Raw genomic sequence first — 17,403 nt, 5'->3', positions numbered from 1 at the left:
GCTCTTAATTATTTATTTACCAACGGGGGAAGGGGAAGGGGCAGGACTGGGGAGAGCCCTTGTATTTATTTACTTTGCAATTTGCCTCCCCCGGGCAGCGCCGCCGCGGTGCTCCCGCCCTGCCCGGCGCCCCCACCGGGTTGTTGTTATTTGCACAACACACAACCAATCCGACACCTTGGATTGAACCGTCTCCATAATGACTTCCTTTTTGTCCTGGCCGTGCTTGCAAAGCTCGCCGCCTACATCTTCCCTTCGTATTAGCAACTGCTGCAAAATCAATCGCGCTGGCAAGCCTGACTGATACGACTTTCTTAAAAATGAGGTGGCGGGGAGACATGCAAAGAGGGAGCTGCATCCTAAAGGCACCCACCCTGCTCTATGCAAAGCCCTGAATAGGCACATCATTGGTGCAATCACAACCCTTGCAAAGTGCGTCCCCTCCCCAATTCCTCAGGGTGGCCGGGCGCACGGCTCGGATTTTGCATTCTTTTTAAATTATTCTTCTTTATTTGCAAAGGGAATTGGACCTAATTCTCCTTGCAAAGAATAAAGAGCAAAGGGGCTTTTGGCGCCAAATGCCAGGCACCTCCCCTGCTTTTATGGAAATTAGGGAGGTGGGGTTAAGCCTCTCTCTCCTCTCTCTCTTTCCTTCCCGGGTGTGTCAGGGTGGGATTTTTTTTTTAAGTTAATAATATCCAAGAGCTTCAAAGCCAGCCAGTGACAGTCATCTGTCTGCAAGCAAAGGGTGAATGTGGAGGCTTAAGCCAGCCTTGAGGGACGAGCAGTCTGGCGCTCAATAAAGTGCAACATACAAGATCATCTGCCTCTTTCTTTTTCCGCCCCCTCCCCCCTTTGCAACACCCATCACCAAGGAGGAGGTAAGAAGAGGAAGCTGTAAGGACCGCGTCTGTAATAAGAAGGGAGGGCAAAACCAAATAAATAAATACAACCCCACATTGTATTGGAGCTGCAAAATTGGCGAGGATGGGTGAGGGGGGATGGCAGGGGCCGTTCAGTGATTTGTGTGGGGTTTTTCACTGATCAGAAAGCAATCTTCAGGGTTCCTAAGGCTGTTGCTTGGAGCTCGCAGTGTATTGTAGGAGCTGTTTCATTGCTTTGATTTATTTTAAACGGCTTAATAGATTTTGTAAGTAGAAAAATGGTACAATAGTGGAAGCGGTCAGGGGGCGGGGCAGAGAGAGCAGCTGAGCTGGGCTCGTTTCATTCCATTTCATCATAAGGCTTTTTTTTTTAATGGAGATTTTCCTTTTGCTCCCAGTTTAAATGTCAGCTGTTGGAAATCCTGCAACCCGATTTTCCTCCGTCTTGTACTAGGTGAGGTGAACGGGGACACTGCTCGCCTGTTCCAGACTTAAATCATTTTAAATATCAGATGCAACCGGGCTCCGGTGCTGGAAGGGGGGTTGTCGTGGAGGGCACAATTTAAGACATCTTGCTCCGGAGGGGAAGGGGCTCGGAAGCTTGTGTTTGTAGCAGGTCTCATCGAATGTAGGGCATGGCAAAGTTCCCTTGTTGCATCTGCTGCCTTTCACCTCTTTGCCCAGGAGAGAAACTTCCTGTACCTTGTTGGCATCTCAAAGGGTTTTGTTGTTGATGCCGGCTTTGTTTAAATTGAAATTATTAAATAAGATTGCTGCATTTTGCTACTCCCTATCCCCCTCCCCTCGAGTTGTGTGCGGGTTTTTCTGAGTAGCTTTGAGTAAATGAACTGGCAAGTTGCAAAGTTGCACTGTCCCCTTTGCAACCGTTCCTGCGGACGACAAAAAGGTGGAAACTTCCTCTACTTTTGTTGGCAGGTTAAGAAGGCTTTCTGGAGCGATTGCGGTATCAAGCGTTGCATATGGGTATAATGCAATGGTTGGGTTACTCTGGTCCTTTGAAGCGGTTTGGAGAGCTTACAGTGTGTAAAGCTGCACAGAAACCCCATTGCATCCCTCCTGTACCTTCTTGGCTTGTTTTGTTTTCTTACACAGCCCAGGCTTAAAACAGAAAACTTTGTATGTGTGTGCACCGCCTGGTTTTTTCTTTTGTTTTGGTCTGAGTGGATTAATCAGCATTACAGGAGTGAGATATATTTCTCCAGATTTGCACAGTGCTTCCTGCCTTCCTCCTGTATCTTAATGATTGTGGAATTTGGGTTTTTTTAATTGGGAGGAAAAATATTGTATAACAATTCATGTCTAAATGTATTTTCTCTTGTTTTAACTTGTTGCTTATTTTTTATTTTCTTTTGGGTCTTGGAAGAAGTGTCTTTTGGTGGAAGCACACTGTCTGTGCAGTGGAACCTTCCTCTAAATAGCAGCCCAACTGAGAAATCAGCAAAAGGAATCCAATAATGCCAGGGATGGTCAGTAAAAACCCAGACCTCGAGTTTGACTCTTTGCAGCCCTGCTTCTATCCAGATGAAGATGATTTCTATTTGTGCGGTCCGGACTCTGCTCCCCCAGGAGAGGACATCTGGAAAAAGTTTGAACTGCTGCCTACCCCTCCTCTGTCTCCCAGTCGGGCAGGACTTCAGGAGAACCCCCCAGGAGGGGCCCCACTGCCATGGGGAGGGGTGGCTCTAGGGGGATTCCGAACCCGTGATCCTCTGGACTGGGCATCTGAACTGTTGCTGCTGCCCCCTGAGGCTGACCTTTGGGGAAGCACGGATGGAGGAGACTTATTCGAGACGGGCTTTGAGGAGGGCAACAACCTCAACTCCATCATCATCCAGGATTGTATGTGGAGTTGCTTTTCTGCCCGCGAGAAGCTGGAGCGGGCAGTGAGTGAGAAACTGCAGGGCAAAGTGGGAACAGCAGTGGCCTCCGTGACAGCTGGTGCACCCGCTACCAGCAGCAGTCCCGGGGGCACCACCAGCAATAGCCGATCAGAGCTCAACAACTCTGTGTCAGAGTGCGTGGATCCTGCAGTGGTGTTCCCCTTTCCCATCCACAAGAAGGAGCCAGTGGCAGCAGCCCCAGCAACAGGGGGAATGGCTGGCATACGGGTGAACATTAGTGGGAGCAGTGGGATTGCACAGGGGGCAGCAGCTGCCACCCAGCGCAGCACTCGTCACACAAATGCCACCAGAGCTAACAGCAGCTCAGGAGATGATACTCTCAGTGACTCAGGTAAATATTCTTGTCACAGATTGGTTAGCCTGTGTACAAATCCCCAGCAGTATTTGTATGTGCAGGGTCGCCCCACCCTCAAATACAGCTTTGTGGGCAGCATTATCTTTATGATCCATCTTCCCCAAGCAAAGGCAGAGTGAATTCATTAGGAGCAGCCTTGCAAAATTCAGTTCACATGGAGTGAATGTTAATTGCTGGTCAAGCTTTAGTTTGTTTTTATTCTCATCTTGGAAAGGTGGGCAAGAAATGTTGTCCCTCCTAAGTCACTGGCAGTGGGAAAAAAAACAAGGAGTGGTCTTTCTCTCTTCACATTTTCCTTCCTGTAATCAAAATTAAGCCCAGTCTTTCCCTTCTCCACCCCCCACATGCACCCATGTGGTCAGGAGACCAAAGAAAATAAATCCATGATCCTAGGTCATGCCCTCTTTCTTTGTTTCTTGCATCTCAGTGAGTCAATAAAAAAAAGATTGAGGGAAAGTTGGTTGCCATATGCCTTAGTGCTTGAGGAAGCCCCCTGCCTTGAAGTGCTTGGGCAGAGGGGAGGGGGGTAAATAAAATGGCAGATGAAGCTTGGGGGGTGGAGCTGGAGAAGAGCAAATATTGCACAATCAGTTCAGTGTAGAACATGACAGTGGTGTGAGCCCTTAGGGCAGGGGAATCCCTGCTGTTCAAGAAAGGAGGCTGGGCAGAGTCCATTACCAGGAGATTCAGAAGAGGTCAGATGGATGTATCTAAAGCTAATCTGGAAAAGGGGAAGGTTATAAATCCCAGACCACTCTCATTTGTTTTTCTTTGTTGATAAAAACATAACCAGGAACAAAACTCAAAGCTCTCCATGTGAGTTGCATGCCTTTTGCTTGCTCCCTCCTTTTTTAACTGATATATAGATTTGCCAGTAGGTGGCAGCGTTCTTGCCCTAGGTCATTGTCATTTGAAAAAGATTCCTTGAAAGGACCCTTTTGCAGGCAGCTGATGATAAAGCAGACAGTGTAACTAAAGGACATCCTGTCTTGGGTATGTTTTTACTAAACAGCTGCTGGGTGAAGTTTGACAGATTTTTAAAAAACTTCTGTTATGCCAAAATGTACAGTTCATTCATATGGCCAAATAAAATGCAGTTTATGCAAAATGTATTGTGTAAACAGACCATTGCTGACATAATAAAACATTTTTAGTGTAAAATAATCCTGCCTTGTACATGGTTTTGAAATGGCTAGGCAGTCTAATAATTTATAAGGGAAATGTTTGATTTGGGGTCTATGAATTAAGACAGGCAGAAGAAAATCTAGATTACTAAAAAATCCTCCCATGTAAAAAAATTCCAACTGTAGTTGCAGAGAAGTCCAGTACAATTGTAAACACAGTTTCTGTTATGTAAATGAGTAGATCCATATGACCATCATCATAAAGTTGATGATAAGCCTCTTGTTTCAAAAGGCTGACTGTCCCTTTAATGTCTGTGTCTTGACAGCTTTCTGTGAGGAAGCACTTCCTCCCAACAGCTGTCTTCTTGGCAGTAAACCAAAACATTGGCTTAAAGGGACTTTCAGACTGGAACAGCTTCACATTCTGCATCAGAACAAATCCTGTGATTGTTTAGTTTTCTGGCTCTGTTTTGATCAAGCAAGAGAGGTGTTGTGATTGTGTGTGTGTGTGTATGTGTGTACATGAGCGTGTTCTGTTCCCCAGTTTGATGGTTAAAGTATAAATTAGGAAATTTTCTTTAATACTATTTTCTCTCCTGTGTTTATTTGGGTTGCACCTTTATGGATCCTCCTGTTGAACAGCTTGAAAGGGCAGAAAACTATCTGTTCTTACAGTTATAATTTTAATTTTGTAGAGATACCCACTTATGTCTGGGTCTGAGTGTATGCATGATGTGTGTATGTTTATCTATGTCTATCTGTAGATAGTATTTGTACCTTATTTTTGTGCATATTTCAAGCACTTACATATTTGTGAGTTTTGTTCGTCCTAAGAATTCACACAGATAGGTTACTAGCTTTTAAATTTCAAAGTCCTTTTTGAATATTTTTTGGAGAGAACTTACCTTATTTTACATTTTGTATTTCTAAAGATGATGAAGAGGAAGAAGAAGAGGATGAAGAGGAAGAAATTGATGTCGTGACAGTAGAGAAGAGGCGCTCTTCCTCCAACAAGGCTGTTACTACTCTCACTATTACCGTGCGCCCTAAAAATGCCACCTTGGCATCGGTGAGAATGCAGCAGAATGAACTGATTTTAAAGCGTTGTGCCCCAATTCACCAGCAGCATAATTATGCTGCCCCTTCTCCATATATGGAAAGTGAAGATGCCCCACCACAGAAAAAGCTAAAAAATGAGGTGCCCCGTCCAATAAAGCCCATGATCCAACCAAAGTCTAAGAATTCAAGTCCTCGAAACTCAGATTCAGAAGATAGTGAACGTCGACGCAACCACAATATTCTGGAACGTCAGCGGCGTAATGACCTGCGATCTAGTTTCCTCACATTAAGGGACCATGTACCAGAACTAGTTAAAAATGAGAAAGCTGCAAAAGTGGTTATCTTGAAAAAGGCCACTGATTATGTCCATTCTCTTCAGGCAGAGGAACACAAGTTATTGCTAGAAAAGGAAAAATTGCAAGCCAGACAACAGCAGTTACTAAAGAAAATAGAACAGACACGGACTTGCTAAACCTTTTTTTTTTTTTTTTTTTTTTTTAAATGTCTGACCTGGACAGTCACTGCCACTTTGCACATTTTGATTCTTTTTAAAAAAAATTGTGTTTTTGACGTTAAGAATGTTGGTTTTACTTTCAATCCAGTCCTTCAAGTAGTTAACAACTATGTTATCCGGGTACAGAGCACATGGATGTTCTTGTAAGGAGTTCAACAGACTGCCAAACAATGATGGACTGCCTTTCTTAAGTATTTCTTCTTAAGAACTATAGATGTTCTTTAAAAGTTGTGAGCATTTGGAGCTGCTGATGACACCTAGTTGAGTTTAAAAACATTCATTTCTATTTTTTAATGGTGCTTATGTTCTAACAGATGTTACTTTAGGGGTTACCATTTGTACCTCTGTGGGAATTTTCTGTAAATACCATCTACACACTTGCCTTTTGTACATGTCTTGGGTTATGAGAGGTAGCTCTTGCTACCAGTATTTGACTGGAAGTTCATACCTAAGTACTGTAATACCTCAATGTTTGAGGAGCATGTTTTTGTATACAAATATATTGTTAATCTCTGTTATGTACTGTACTAATTCTTACACTGCCTGTATACTTTAGTATGATGCTGATACATAACTAAATTTGATACTTATATTTTCGTATGAAAATGAGTTGTGAAAGTTTTGAGTAGATATTACTTTATCACTTTTTTGAACTAAGAAAACTTTTGTAAAGAAATTTACTATATATGCCTTTTCCTAGCCTGTTTCTTCCAGTTAATGTATTTGTTAATGTTTGGTGCATAGAACTGGGTAACTGCAAGTTCTGTGTTTAATTTCTTCCAACGATGTACATTTAGTGCTGCATCTTATAGCACTTTGAAATACCTCATGTTTATGAAAATAAATAGCAATTAAATGATGTGCTCTTCACTATTTATTTATAAATGTAGCTATCCTGTTTTATTATAAGTTCAATAGTGTCCATGAGACATAAAGACATGATTCCAGCTCCCTCCCCCTCGGCATTTAATATCACAGGATAGAGCTTACACTTCAGGAGGGGTGAGAAGCCAGCAAATTACCATTTCTGATAATAAAGTAATTATGGTGGGAACAGTTATAATGTATTCATGTCAATCCACATACTAGAGCTCTCCTTTGATATAGTGATCTCTCTGGGTATGTCTACACTACCCCGCTAGTTCGAACTAGGAGGGTAATGTAGGCATACCGCACTTGCAAATGAAGCCCGGGATTTGAATTTCCTGGGCTTCATTTGCATAAGCGGGGAGCCGCCATTTTTAAATCCCCGCTGCTTCGAACCCCGTGCAGCGCGGCTACACGGGGCTCGAACTAGGTAGTTCGGACTAGGGTGCCTATTCCGAACTACCGGTACACCTCATTTCACGAGGAGTAACGGTAGTTCGGAATAGGAACCTAGTCCAAACTACCTAGTTCGAGCCCTGTGTAGCCGCGCTGCACGGGGTTCGAAGCAGCGGGGATTTAAAAATGGCGGCTCCCCGCTTATGCAAATGAAGCCCGGGAAATTCAAATCCCGGGCTTCATTTGCAAGTGCAGTATGCCTACATTACCCTCCTAGTTCGAACTAGGAGGGTAGTGTAGACATACCCTCAGTGAGCCTTAGCCAAAGCCCATTGAAGACTCCCATTGACTTCAGCAGTCTTTGGATCAGTCACTGAATGCACAGCACTCTTAGGGGTAGGATACAATCTTGTTTTCTACCAGCTGGTGATCTGGGCATATAGCAAGAGCAGTATATCAATGGCATGAACTGACATAGGGAGGAAAGAGAAGTGTCTGTCTAGTGGACCAGGATCTTAGGATCTGAGCCTAAGGCCTTGTCTATACTTATCGGTGGATCATTGATCTTCTGGGGTTCGATTTAGCTGGTCTAATAAAGACCTGCTAAATCGAATTGGCGGGCACTCCTGTTGACCATGATACTCCTTGCAGTTGCAAAAAGTAAGGGAAGTCGAAAGCCCCAGAAAATCAATGTAAAGTATGTAGACTCTAGCTACACAACTACCACAGCTGGAATTTCATATATTACATTGATGTTCTCTGTCAGTGTAGACCTGGCCTCACTTTGATTCTGTTCCTTATTGTATCAAAAGCCATACCTCTAAGGTTAGCCACCATTTGTTAAGAGAGGCAAAATTTGTGTTGGTCTGTGGTTTGTATTCTGTCTTAATGCCAACAATGCTCAAAAATCAGTTAAAAATCCCACTTCCCTTTATAGACCAGTCTTGCAGTGTTATTTAGTACTACAGTGTTATTTAGTTATCTCAGTACTGCCATAGCAGGCTTGTAATGTTTCAGAAATGTCGCTTCTGAATCCAGGGAGTGAGGGGAAGAAGTACTGAAGCCAAGCTGTGTATACGCTGCAGAATCAAGATTGGGAGGTTGCTTTTTCCTCAGGAGCAGGAAGGGAAATTTGAGGTTGGCACGAGGGTAGGGGTCTATGAAATGCACTTGATCACTATACCACAAACTTTTCTAAGGAGGCGTTAGGGGTCTTAAGAGCTGTTGCAGCAGTAGGCTTTGTAGAATTCAATATTTATTTTAAATAATTTCAACAGGTAGTACTGATGTTTTATAAGCACTTTTTTTATTTTGTATTAAAATTTTCATAAGTGCAAGAAATTATAGGGAGGGATCAGACACTAAGGAGAGGGTCAGACAATAAGTATTTAAGGACAGCACATATTGAGATTAAAAAAGCTAAAGCTTTATAACCATTAAAAATTGCCAATGTCACATGTCAAAATATCTGAAGTAAATGTCCTTAAATTCTAAGAAGCTTTGAAGCATCATTCTTCTTATTTTGCCAATCTATACATTTGATTATTATAGATTAAAATATTTTTTGTAAGCAAAATCAATCTTTCCCTCCATTTACCAGTAAAAATCTAATCCTTCCAATCCTATATATCATCCAAAATGGCCAAGTGTTCCACCTCCCTTCACCTCCCACACAATATTCTGCAATTGCATGGAGATTAAGGATTTCCATAGTATAACCAAACTTTTTATCAAAGGCAGTGGGAGTTTTGCTTAATAAAGTCTTCAGGAGTTGGAAGTATCTATTTGTAATTGAGTAAATATATAGGGGTCAAAGCTCATCTGGTGTAAACCAATATAGCTCCATAGGGTTCATGCATATCTACACCAATTTACACCACCTGAGGATCTGGTCTATATATATTAATTCAAAATTGTCAATTTAAACTTGATTAAAAGCTTTATTCAATAAATACAAGTCTCAATGAAGTAAGGGGAGTTTTGTGAGCTAGGGAAGCAGGATCAGGCCTTGATCGAAGGCACAAATGCTGAGGGAATGAAAATCCCTTCATTAAATGAATAGCGAGTTCCATTTTCAGTGTTAAAATTTCAAGAAGTCTGTTCTGAACTGCAGTTTCTATTTGAATGCTTCATTAGTTATTGAAAATAACATTCAACATTGGTCAGAAATAAGTAAAGAGTGACATAAAGAATTAAGCCAATTATTTTCCCCTGCACATTACTTTGGTTGGTTGTGATTTAAGGCCTGATCCAAATCTCATGGAACTTAATGAGGGAGGGGGGTCCCTTGAGTAAGTTTACTGAAGCACAACCATTCCCGCAACACAAAATTATATTAATTTAAAAAAAAAAAGTTTGAAGACAAAAAAGGACAATGACTGTTCCATGCTGGAACACTTAACTGTACTAGCTAGCTACAGCTAGTTTGAAACCGTTCTCAAACCATTTCTACTAGCAACTGTTAGAATATTGTTCTGAAGCACTGTAGGTAGCAGGGGTTTCATTCTCATGGGGGAAGAGGGCTTTTTCAGCCAGCCAATCACCCAGACATTCTATTGCCTTCCCATTTCCACCAGCACTGTTTCTTCACATTAATATGTAACCACACTGAAGATGGATAAAAAAAAAATGTTACAACTGTAACCAATGGAACTGACAGTGCCCATTTACTGGATATGCAATATACAGAAATATTTCCATAATTTATCAGAAACAGTTGTGATCTGTTCATATGTCATGCTCATTGCTGAGTGATCAGGGATCAAGATGAGTGTTAAACTAAGATATATTGTGTTTGATTAAAGATTCCTCACCCCCCCCCCATTTTTAAGTGTCCTTTTTTGGAAAAATGGGGGCCTGATCCTACTTTCATTTGATTAAACATCTGGACCAGCATGACTGATCAACAGTCTTTGCCATAACACTGTCACTACCCATCTGAGGGTATGTCTACACATCAAAGTTAATTCAAAATAACAGCCGTTATTTCCTATTAACTTTCCTAGCATCTACATAGGCAAACTGCTATTTCGAAATAAAATCGAAATAGCAGGGCGCTTATTTTGAATTTGGTAAACCTCATTCTACGAGGAATAATGCCAAATTCAAAATAGCTAATTTGAAATAAACGCTGTGTAGATGCTTATTCCGAAATAGGGGGCCTCCAGCCCTTCCCATTTTCCCCTGGTGGACACTCTGGGCCAAACCAGGAAAACTCTTCTCCTCTCCCCCAGGCCCATAGCCCTTAAAGGGGTAGACTCTTGTGTGCCAGAGCCAAGCCTGCCAGCAGTCGCTGTCCCTCACCCAGTGGCCAGAGAATAAGCTGGGCAGCCAGCGCCAGCCAGCTGTCCCACGCCCAGTCCCTCAGCTCCCAGGAGCCAGCCAGGTGCTGGAGATGGCAGGCACCCTCCTGGACTAGTGCGGAGATCATGGACCTCATTGAGGTTTGGGGGGAGGCCTCCAATGTCCATGATCTCTGCATTAGACGGAGAAACACTGCCATCTACGGACGCATAGTGGCACCATGACCACCAAAGGCCACATGCACACACAAGAACAGGTGTGCAGGAAGATCAAGGAGCTGCAGCAGGCGTACACCAGGGCCACTCAGGGCAGCTCCTCAGCAGGGGCAGACACCTGCACCTACTTCAACGCCCTGGACTGCACATTGGGGGGGCGGGACAGTCTGTGCCGTCCCGGGGGGCAGCAATGGGACCGGAGGGCCCTGACCAGGGTGCAGAGGAGAAGCTGCCATGGAGGGTGCCATGCTGGCTGGACCCCTGAACTGTCCCTGCAGCGGAGTCACTACCGTCATCCGGGGAGACCACACCATGTAAGTGCCATCACTGTCCCCTTCACCTCACACAGGGGGGCTGGGCTTCACCCACTGTGTCCCCAGGGAGAACTGACCACTTCTCTTCTTTCTCCACAGCCGCACCAGCTGCATGTGCTGGGAGACAGTTGGCCCGGCGAGAACCCCACTCCTGAACCCTGAGCTTCCCCTCCCCTTTCTTCTCCTTGCTTCCCCTTCCAGCTCCCTCCTCCCAGTTTTCTCCCACCCTCTATCCTCCCCTCTCCCACTTCCTTTCCCCAGTCTCCCCAGAGTTTCATGCTCCCCCCCCCCAGTTTTGATAAATAAACAGAGTTTATATTTTTAAAAATACATGTATTTTATTTGACATCAGGAAGGGGGGCTAGGGAGGGGTAAGTGGAAGACGTGAGGAAGGAATGAGGCACAAGCCTCCAGTGGGGCAGACCAGGGAGGCTCTTAGTTCTCCTCAGGGTGGAAGCTCTCAAGCAGGGCCTCCTGGATACTGACAGACCCCCGATGGACCTCCCATATGGTAGCCTGCAGAAAGTGCAGCCAGGCTCACAGCAACAAGTCCACGAGAAACACCAGAGTGCCCAGGGGCAGCTCTGGCTCCATGTTGCAGAGTGCTGTGGTGTCCCGAGTGAGGGCAACCAGAATATACAGACACAAAATGCTTTGCCGTCCCTCATCGAGGTAGACAAGCAAGCAGGAAAACCTGAGAACTGGCTGTCTGGGGGGGTCCCTTTAAGCACTGACCTCAGATAGCCTCAGGCAGCAGCCCCACACTGTAAGTCCTAACCTGATGCTCTGCTGGAACTGGTTCCGGCCAGCCTTAAATGCGATTCAGAGAACACTCAGTGTGGATGCGCTATTTTGAAATAGCAAAATTCTATTCGAAATGCATTTTGTGTGTAGACACATTATTTTGAATTAAGCTATTTTGAAATAACTATTTCGAAATAAGATATTTTGAAATAACACTGTAGTGTAGACATACCCTTGTCATTTTTTTCTTTTAAATTACTTTTAGGTGTTCATAAACTGCCTTTCAAAATTGGAATAGCTGGTAATTTGGAATGGACAGATTTTGTGCTTGTTTTTACAAAATTTGAAATTTAAGTTTTACGAACTTTTAGATAAAAATGAAATGGAAGTTGGTTTCATTTGGATGCTTTCTTGCATACAAACTTTTTAATTTAAATGAAAATTTGAAAAGTCATGATACAGACCTATGTTGTTGGGATGTTACTTTGGTTGCTTGAAGAGGGCTTGAGGTAAAACAGACAAATGTAGAAAATATGTGTTTTATTTAATAATAGTTTCATGAAGATCCTTATGCAAATGTAGACAATAGACAAAAATACTCTTTTATGCAAGTCTGCAGAGATTAGAATCCCTAAGTAGTCATTCAAACATTATATACAAATATTCTATCCTAATCTGTTAATGATATGCACATTATATTTTCATGGCCTAATTTCTCATCTACGTACTCATCACTTATAGGCGTCCAAGGGGAAATCTTACTCGCTTTGAGGGATCCCAGAGAGAGAGAGAGAGAGAGAGAGAGAGAGAGAGATTTTCATGACAGTCCACAACATATCTGGAGAAATGGTTACAAATGATCAGGTCTGTTGAACTGCTAGACAAGTGCCAGTGTAAGAGACAAATTCCACTTTCCAGTCAACCCTAGTACTACATTTAATGCAGAATGTAACAGTGACTGTTATGTGGTTTAAGATAACATTTTCTAAGGGCATGCTATCCCATAAATGCTTACATATAGGTTTTTGCACTTTCCTTTGAAGCCAATCTGGCCAATCAGAGGCAGGATGCTGAACTACATGGCCCTAGTATACCAATCCCTAGGTTTTTGTTTATAGAACACAGATGTACCATTACTGCTGACTGAATAAAATGGATTTCTCCCTGGTATGTATTACCTGAGTTAAAATATACCCCAAAGGACACTCCCCAGCCCCCAATTTTCTATTTATTTAAAATTATCATTAAAAAACATGGAACTTCAAACACTCACAATGAAATGATCCCCCATAAAGCAGTATAAGTGAAAATTGACCATTGGGAGAGCTTAAAGAAGCTTAAAGAGGTGAAATGTGTTAACAGTATCATTATCACTAGGTCACCTGTTGCCAATAACACTTGTGAAAGTAAATTTCCTGGCCCCCAAGCTACAGTTATAGAAACTTATCACCAAGTTATGGCAGAAATTGCTTGAATTTCCATGACATGTATTATTCACACAGAAGGCATTGTTTGCACTATATCTGCTAATGAGCCTAAACATGATGAAATTATTTATAAATGATTCAGCATTAAGTCTTTTTTGCCTGACTTGTTACTAGTTTAAATCAGAAGATTAAAGTTGATTAAATATATTTTTGTGTGAATTTGCTTCTCTTTGATTTAATATTGTTTATTGTGGTCTTTCAAATCTCTAGTCAGGACTTTTTAATGTGTAGTCCCCTTACTAAAGATGCTTCTGCTTATACTCTGGGAAGAGCCTGTGTGTTGCAGTCTAGCCCCAGAGACTACAATTCCCATGAGCCCTGGAGGAAACCAGGAAGTAAATTACTTTTGTTTGGGAGATCTGAGTCTCTCCACCTGTGTGGAGGAAGACTCAGCAGTCTGTGGACTCTTCCCTCTGTTTTTGGAGCAGAAAGGGAGCCAGCTGCTGTGGAGGAGTTTGATTCAATTCAGGAGCTGTTATGTTGCAGTTACAAACTGGGATCTAGCAGGCTGCTTCTGATTGCCCTAGCGGGGAGGCCCGTTGGCGGTACTTGTGGCTAGAAGCCACTCTGCATCCAGCACACAGAGGGAGACTGTGAGTAACTTGGCATCTTTGAAAAAATGCTGCCTGGGACAGACCTCAGAGATACAGACTAACTCTGGGTTCAAAGAGGGGCAGAGAGGTCAACCCAGTGAACCAGAGCTGCTGCACAGCTTGGACCCACATACACACTACCTACAGAGAATCTCCATTACAGTTGCAGTTCTTCAAGTGCATCCACGCAAGCAAGAGTCTGGGACTTTGAGTCCAGCGGTGGGCACACTCTGGGGTGGGATAAATATTGGCAGTGCAAATGGCAGCTAGATAAGTTCCTTTTACTTCTGTGCACTTTGTTAATTGATGTTAATCACTGTTAATTTGTTAAATCCTGTTTCTTTAAGTTGAGAAAAGGTTGTTCATTCTAATGCAGTCTATTAGATGTATATTATTTATGATTTGTAATTGTTGTTCTGGAGTTAGATCCAGTTAATTGTTGGAATAAGTTTATTCCTGGAGGTTCCCAAGGCACACGAGTAAGTGTGTTACAAGGCCAGCCAGGTGGAGGCACTGCCATTATATGTTCTTTATGAGCAAAAGACAGCAGCAAGAGGGTGGATAGGGTTTCCCCAACTAAACAACATCGCCACTGGGGTACTCAGGATCTCCTTTTGTGTTAAAACCATCAGGTACCCAGGCACACCTGCGAGTGTGACAGAGTGTGACAGAGTAACCCGAGGAGGAAAAAGGGGGTTACAATGAAAATAATATTTTGTATTTCTTTAAGGAACAAAAAACAGTAGCCACGCAGTACCCTTGTGACGTGAAGCCTAATCCACTCTTAGGGTATGTCTACACCGCAAAGTTAATTTGAACTAACGGACGTTAGTTCGAATTAACTTTGATAGGTGCTACACAAGTGCTCCGCTAGTTCGAACTTAATTCGAACTAGCGGAGCGCTTAGTTCGAACTAGGTAAACCTCATTCTACGAGGACTAAGCCTAGTTCGAACTTACTAGTTCGAATTAAGGGGTGAGTAGCCCCTTAATTCGAACTAGTGGGAGGCTAGCCCTCCCCAGCTTTCCCTGGTGGCCACTCTGGCCAACACCAGGGAAACTCTACTGCCCCCCTCCCGGCCCCGGAGCCCTTAAAGGGGCACGGGCTGGCTACGATGCCCGTGCCAGATGCAAGCCTGCTAGCACCCAGCCAGCAGACCCTGCACCTGGCACGGCTCGAGCCAGCCACCCGATGCCCCCCAGCCCTCCCCCTCTTCCCGGGACCAGGCTGGCGGCTCCCGGGAGCTTGCCCGAGACCGCAAGAGTCGGGCACCCGCCTGGTCTAGTGCGGACATCGTGGACCTCGTCCACGACCTCCGCACTAGGCACAGGAAAGCGGACGTCTAGGGCAGGAGAGCTGCCAGCCTGGCCACCCAGGAGCAGGTGTGCATGAAAATCAAGGTGGTCCACTGAGACCCCCGACCCTGAGCCCTGAGTTTACAATGGCCGTACTGGGTCAGACCAAAGGTCCATCTAGCCCAGTAGCCTGTCTGCCGACAGCGGCCAACCCTAGGGACCCTGGAGGGGATGGACCGAAGACAGTGACCAAGCCATTTGTCTCGTGCCATCCCTCTCCAGCCTTCCACGAAGTTTGGGCAGGGACACCACTCCTACCCCCTGGCTAATACCAGTCCATGGACCCAACCTCCATGACTTTATCTCACTTCTCTTTAAACTCTGTTCTAGTTGTAGCCTTCACAGCCTCCTGCAGCAAGGAGTTCCACAGGTTGACTCTTTGTTTTGTGAAGAACAACTTTCTTTTACTAGTTTGAAGCCTGCTACCCATTCCTTTCCTTTGGTGTCCTCTAGTCCTTCTATTATGGGAACTAATGAAGAACTTTTCTTGATGCACCCTCTCCACCCCACTCCTGCTTTTATAGACCTCTATCATATCCCCCCTCAGTCTCCTCTTTTCTAAGCTGAAAAGTCCCAGCCTCTTTAGCCTCTTTTCATATGGGACCTGTTCCAAACCCCTCATCGTTGTAGTTGCCCTCCCCTCTCCCACCCTCTCTCTTCCCCTCTCCCACCTCCTTTTCCCAGTCTCCCCGAGTTTTGTTCAATAAAGAGAGATTCTGTTTTTTAACACAATTGTCCTTTATTTTGTACATCAGGAAGGGGGGCTAGGGAGGGGTAAGTGGAAGGAGGTGAGGGAGGAATGGGGTACGAGCCCCCGATGGGGAGGACTGGGCTCTGCGGGCTTCTGGGGTGGAACCTCTCCTGCAGCCCCCCAATTGCACCCTCTCCCCAGATGGCAGCCTGCGGCAAGTGCAGCCGGTCTGATGGCCCAGTGCGGTGATGTGCCCAGTGTGGGTACTCCGGGGACTCTAACCCAGGACTGCTTTGCAAGCGGGGCACCCCTGAGAACTGTCTGTCCGGGGTGGGGGTCGGGTCCCTTTAAGCACAGCCCGGCACTGCTTCCGGCCATCCTTAACCCCGGTTCAGGGTCCACTCTGTGTGGACATGCTAGTTCGAATTAGCAAAACGCTAGTTCAAACTAGTTTTTTAGTCTGGATGCGTTAGTTCGAATTAGCTTAGTTCGAATTAACTAATTCGAACTAACTTAGTTCAAATTAGCGCTGTAGTGTAGACATACCCTTAGATATCAGCGCTGTGGGGATTGATCTCCTAGAGCATTTAGCAGATCTAGTAAAAAAAAAAAACCCTGCTAAATTGACCACTGATCATGCTTGTATCAACTCTCAGTACTCCACTGAATCAAGAAGAGTAAGGGGAGTCGATGGGAGAGTTTCTTCCATTGACCCCTCTTAGAGAAGATTCTACAGCAACTAGATCTAAAGTACATTTCTCCAGCTATACTATTCATGTACCTGGAGTTGTGACCTTAGTTCAACATTGCTTTTGTAGCCCTGGCTTTAGTCTTGATTGCAAGAACAACTGTGGCTGTATAGTACTTCTGAAAATTAGATCTTGAATGCCACAGCAAGTCTATGGCAAATCTTGACATAGTGGAATTAGCGGGACTTTTCCCAGAATATACATCTTGGCTGTGTCTAGACTGGCCACTTTTTCCGGAAAAGCAGTCGCTTTTCTGGAAAAACTTGCCAGCTGTCTATACTGGCCACTTGAGTTTCCGCAAAAGCACAGACAATCTCATGTAAGATTGTCAGTGCTTTTGCAGAAATACTATGCTGCTGCCGTTCAGGCAAAAGTCTTTTTCCGAAAAACTTTTGCCCAAAAGGGCCAGTGTAGACAGCAAAGATTTGTTTTCCGCAAAAAAGCCCCGATCGCGAAAATGACGATCGGGGCTTTTTTGTGGAAACGCGCATCTAGATTGGCCACGGATGCTTTTGTGCAAAAAGTGCTTTTGTGGAAAAGCGGCCTGCCAATCTAGACGCGCTTTTCCGAAAATGCTTTTAATGGAAACCTTTTCCATTAAAAGCATTTTCGGAAAATCATGCCAGTGTAGACATAGCCCTTCTGATTCCTAGTGCTATGCCTTAACCAGTGCGCCATGATTTCCTCCTTTCCATTTTACATCCATTACTCGCGTGTGTGTGGTCAGCAACATTGGGCCTATAGAAAATAAAATGAATTAATCATCCATATATTATATATTTTGTAAATATAATTGTCATATGTTGATTATCTACCACAGCTCATTTAAAA

General features: G+C 44.1%; 1 protein-coding gene across 7 annotated transcripts; it reads left to right on the top strand.

Annotated features, from left to right (window-relative positions):
- The first annotated feature begins 505 nt into the window (after window positions 1–505).
- On the top strand, window positions 506–6,713 carry MYCN (MYCN proto-oncogene, bHLH transcription factor). Of its 7 annotated transcripts, none has more exons than XM_014580853.4 (4): window positions 927–1,150; window positions 1,283–1,338; window positions 2,272–3,137; window positions 5,218–6,713. In XM_014580853.4, exons 3-4 carry the CDS (start codon window positions 2,360–2,362, stop codon window positions 5,814–5,816), a joined length of 1,377 nt encoding a protein of 458 aa, XP_014436339.2. In that variant the 5' UTR covers window positions 927–1,150; window positions 1,283–1,338; window positions 2,272–2,359; the 3' UTR covers window positions 5,817–6,713. The 7 variants fall into 7 exon arrangements, with proteins under 7 accessions (XP_006137660.2, XP_006137656.2, XP_014436339.2 ...); XM_014580852.4 differs by having other exon boundaries at window positions 2,269–3,137; XM_006137598.5 differs by lacking the exons at window positions 927–1,150; window positions 1,283–1,338 and adding an exon at window positions 506–881.
- The last annotated feature ends 10,690 nt before the right edge of the window (window positions 6,714–17,403 follow it).

The sequence above is a fragment of the Pelodiscus sinensis genome, chromosome 3, assembly GCF_052426305.1.
Source record: "Pelodiscus sinensis isolate ZL-2025 chromosome 3, ASM5242630v1, whole genome shotgun sequence".
Classification (NCBI taxonomy): domain Eukaryota; kingdom Metazoa; phylum Chordata; order Testudines; family Trionychidae; genus Pelodiscus; species Pelodiscus sinensis.
The sequence above is the reverse complement of the archived record's forward strand: the minus strand, read 5'-3'. Positions and strand labels throughout refer to the sequence as shown.

Excerpts from the sequence above, each read along its gene's own strand:
- MYCN (XM_006137598.5), top strand. The coding sequence starts at position 2,360 with ATGCCAGGGATGGTCAGTAAAAACCCAGACCTCGAGTTTGACTCTTTG. Across the intron at positions 3,138-5,217 it reads TGATACTCTCAGTGACTCAG|ATGATGAAGAGGAAGAAGAA; the intron begins GTAAATATTCTT and ends GTATTTCTAAAG.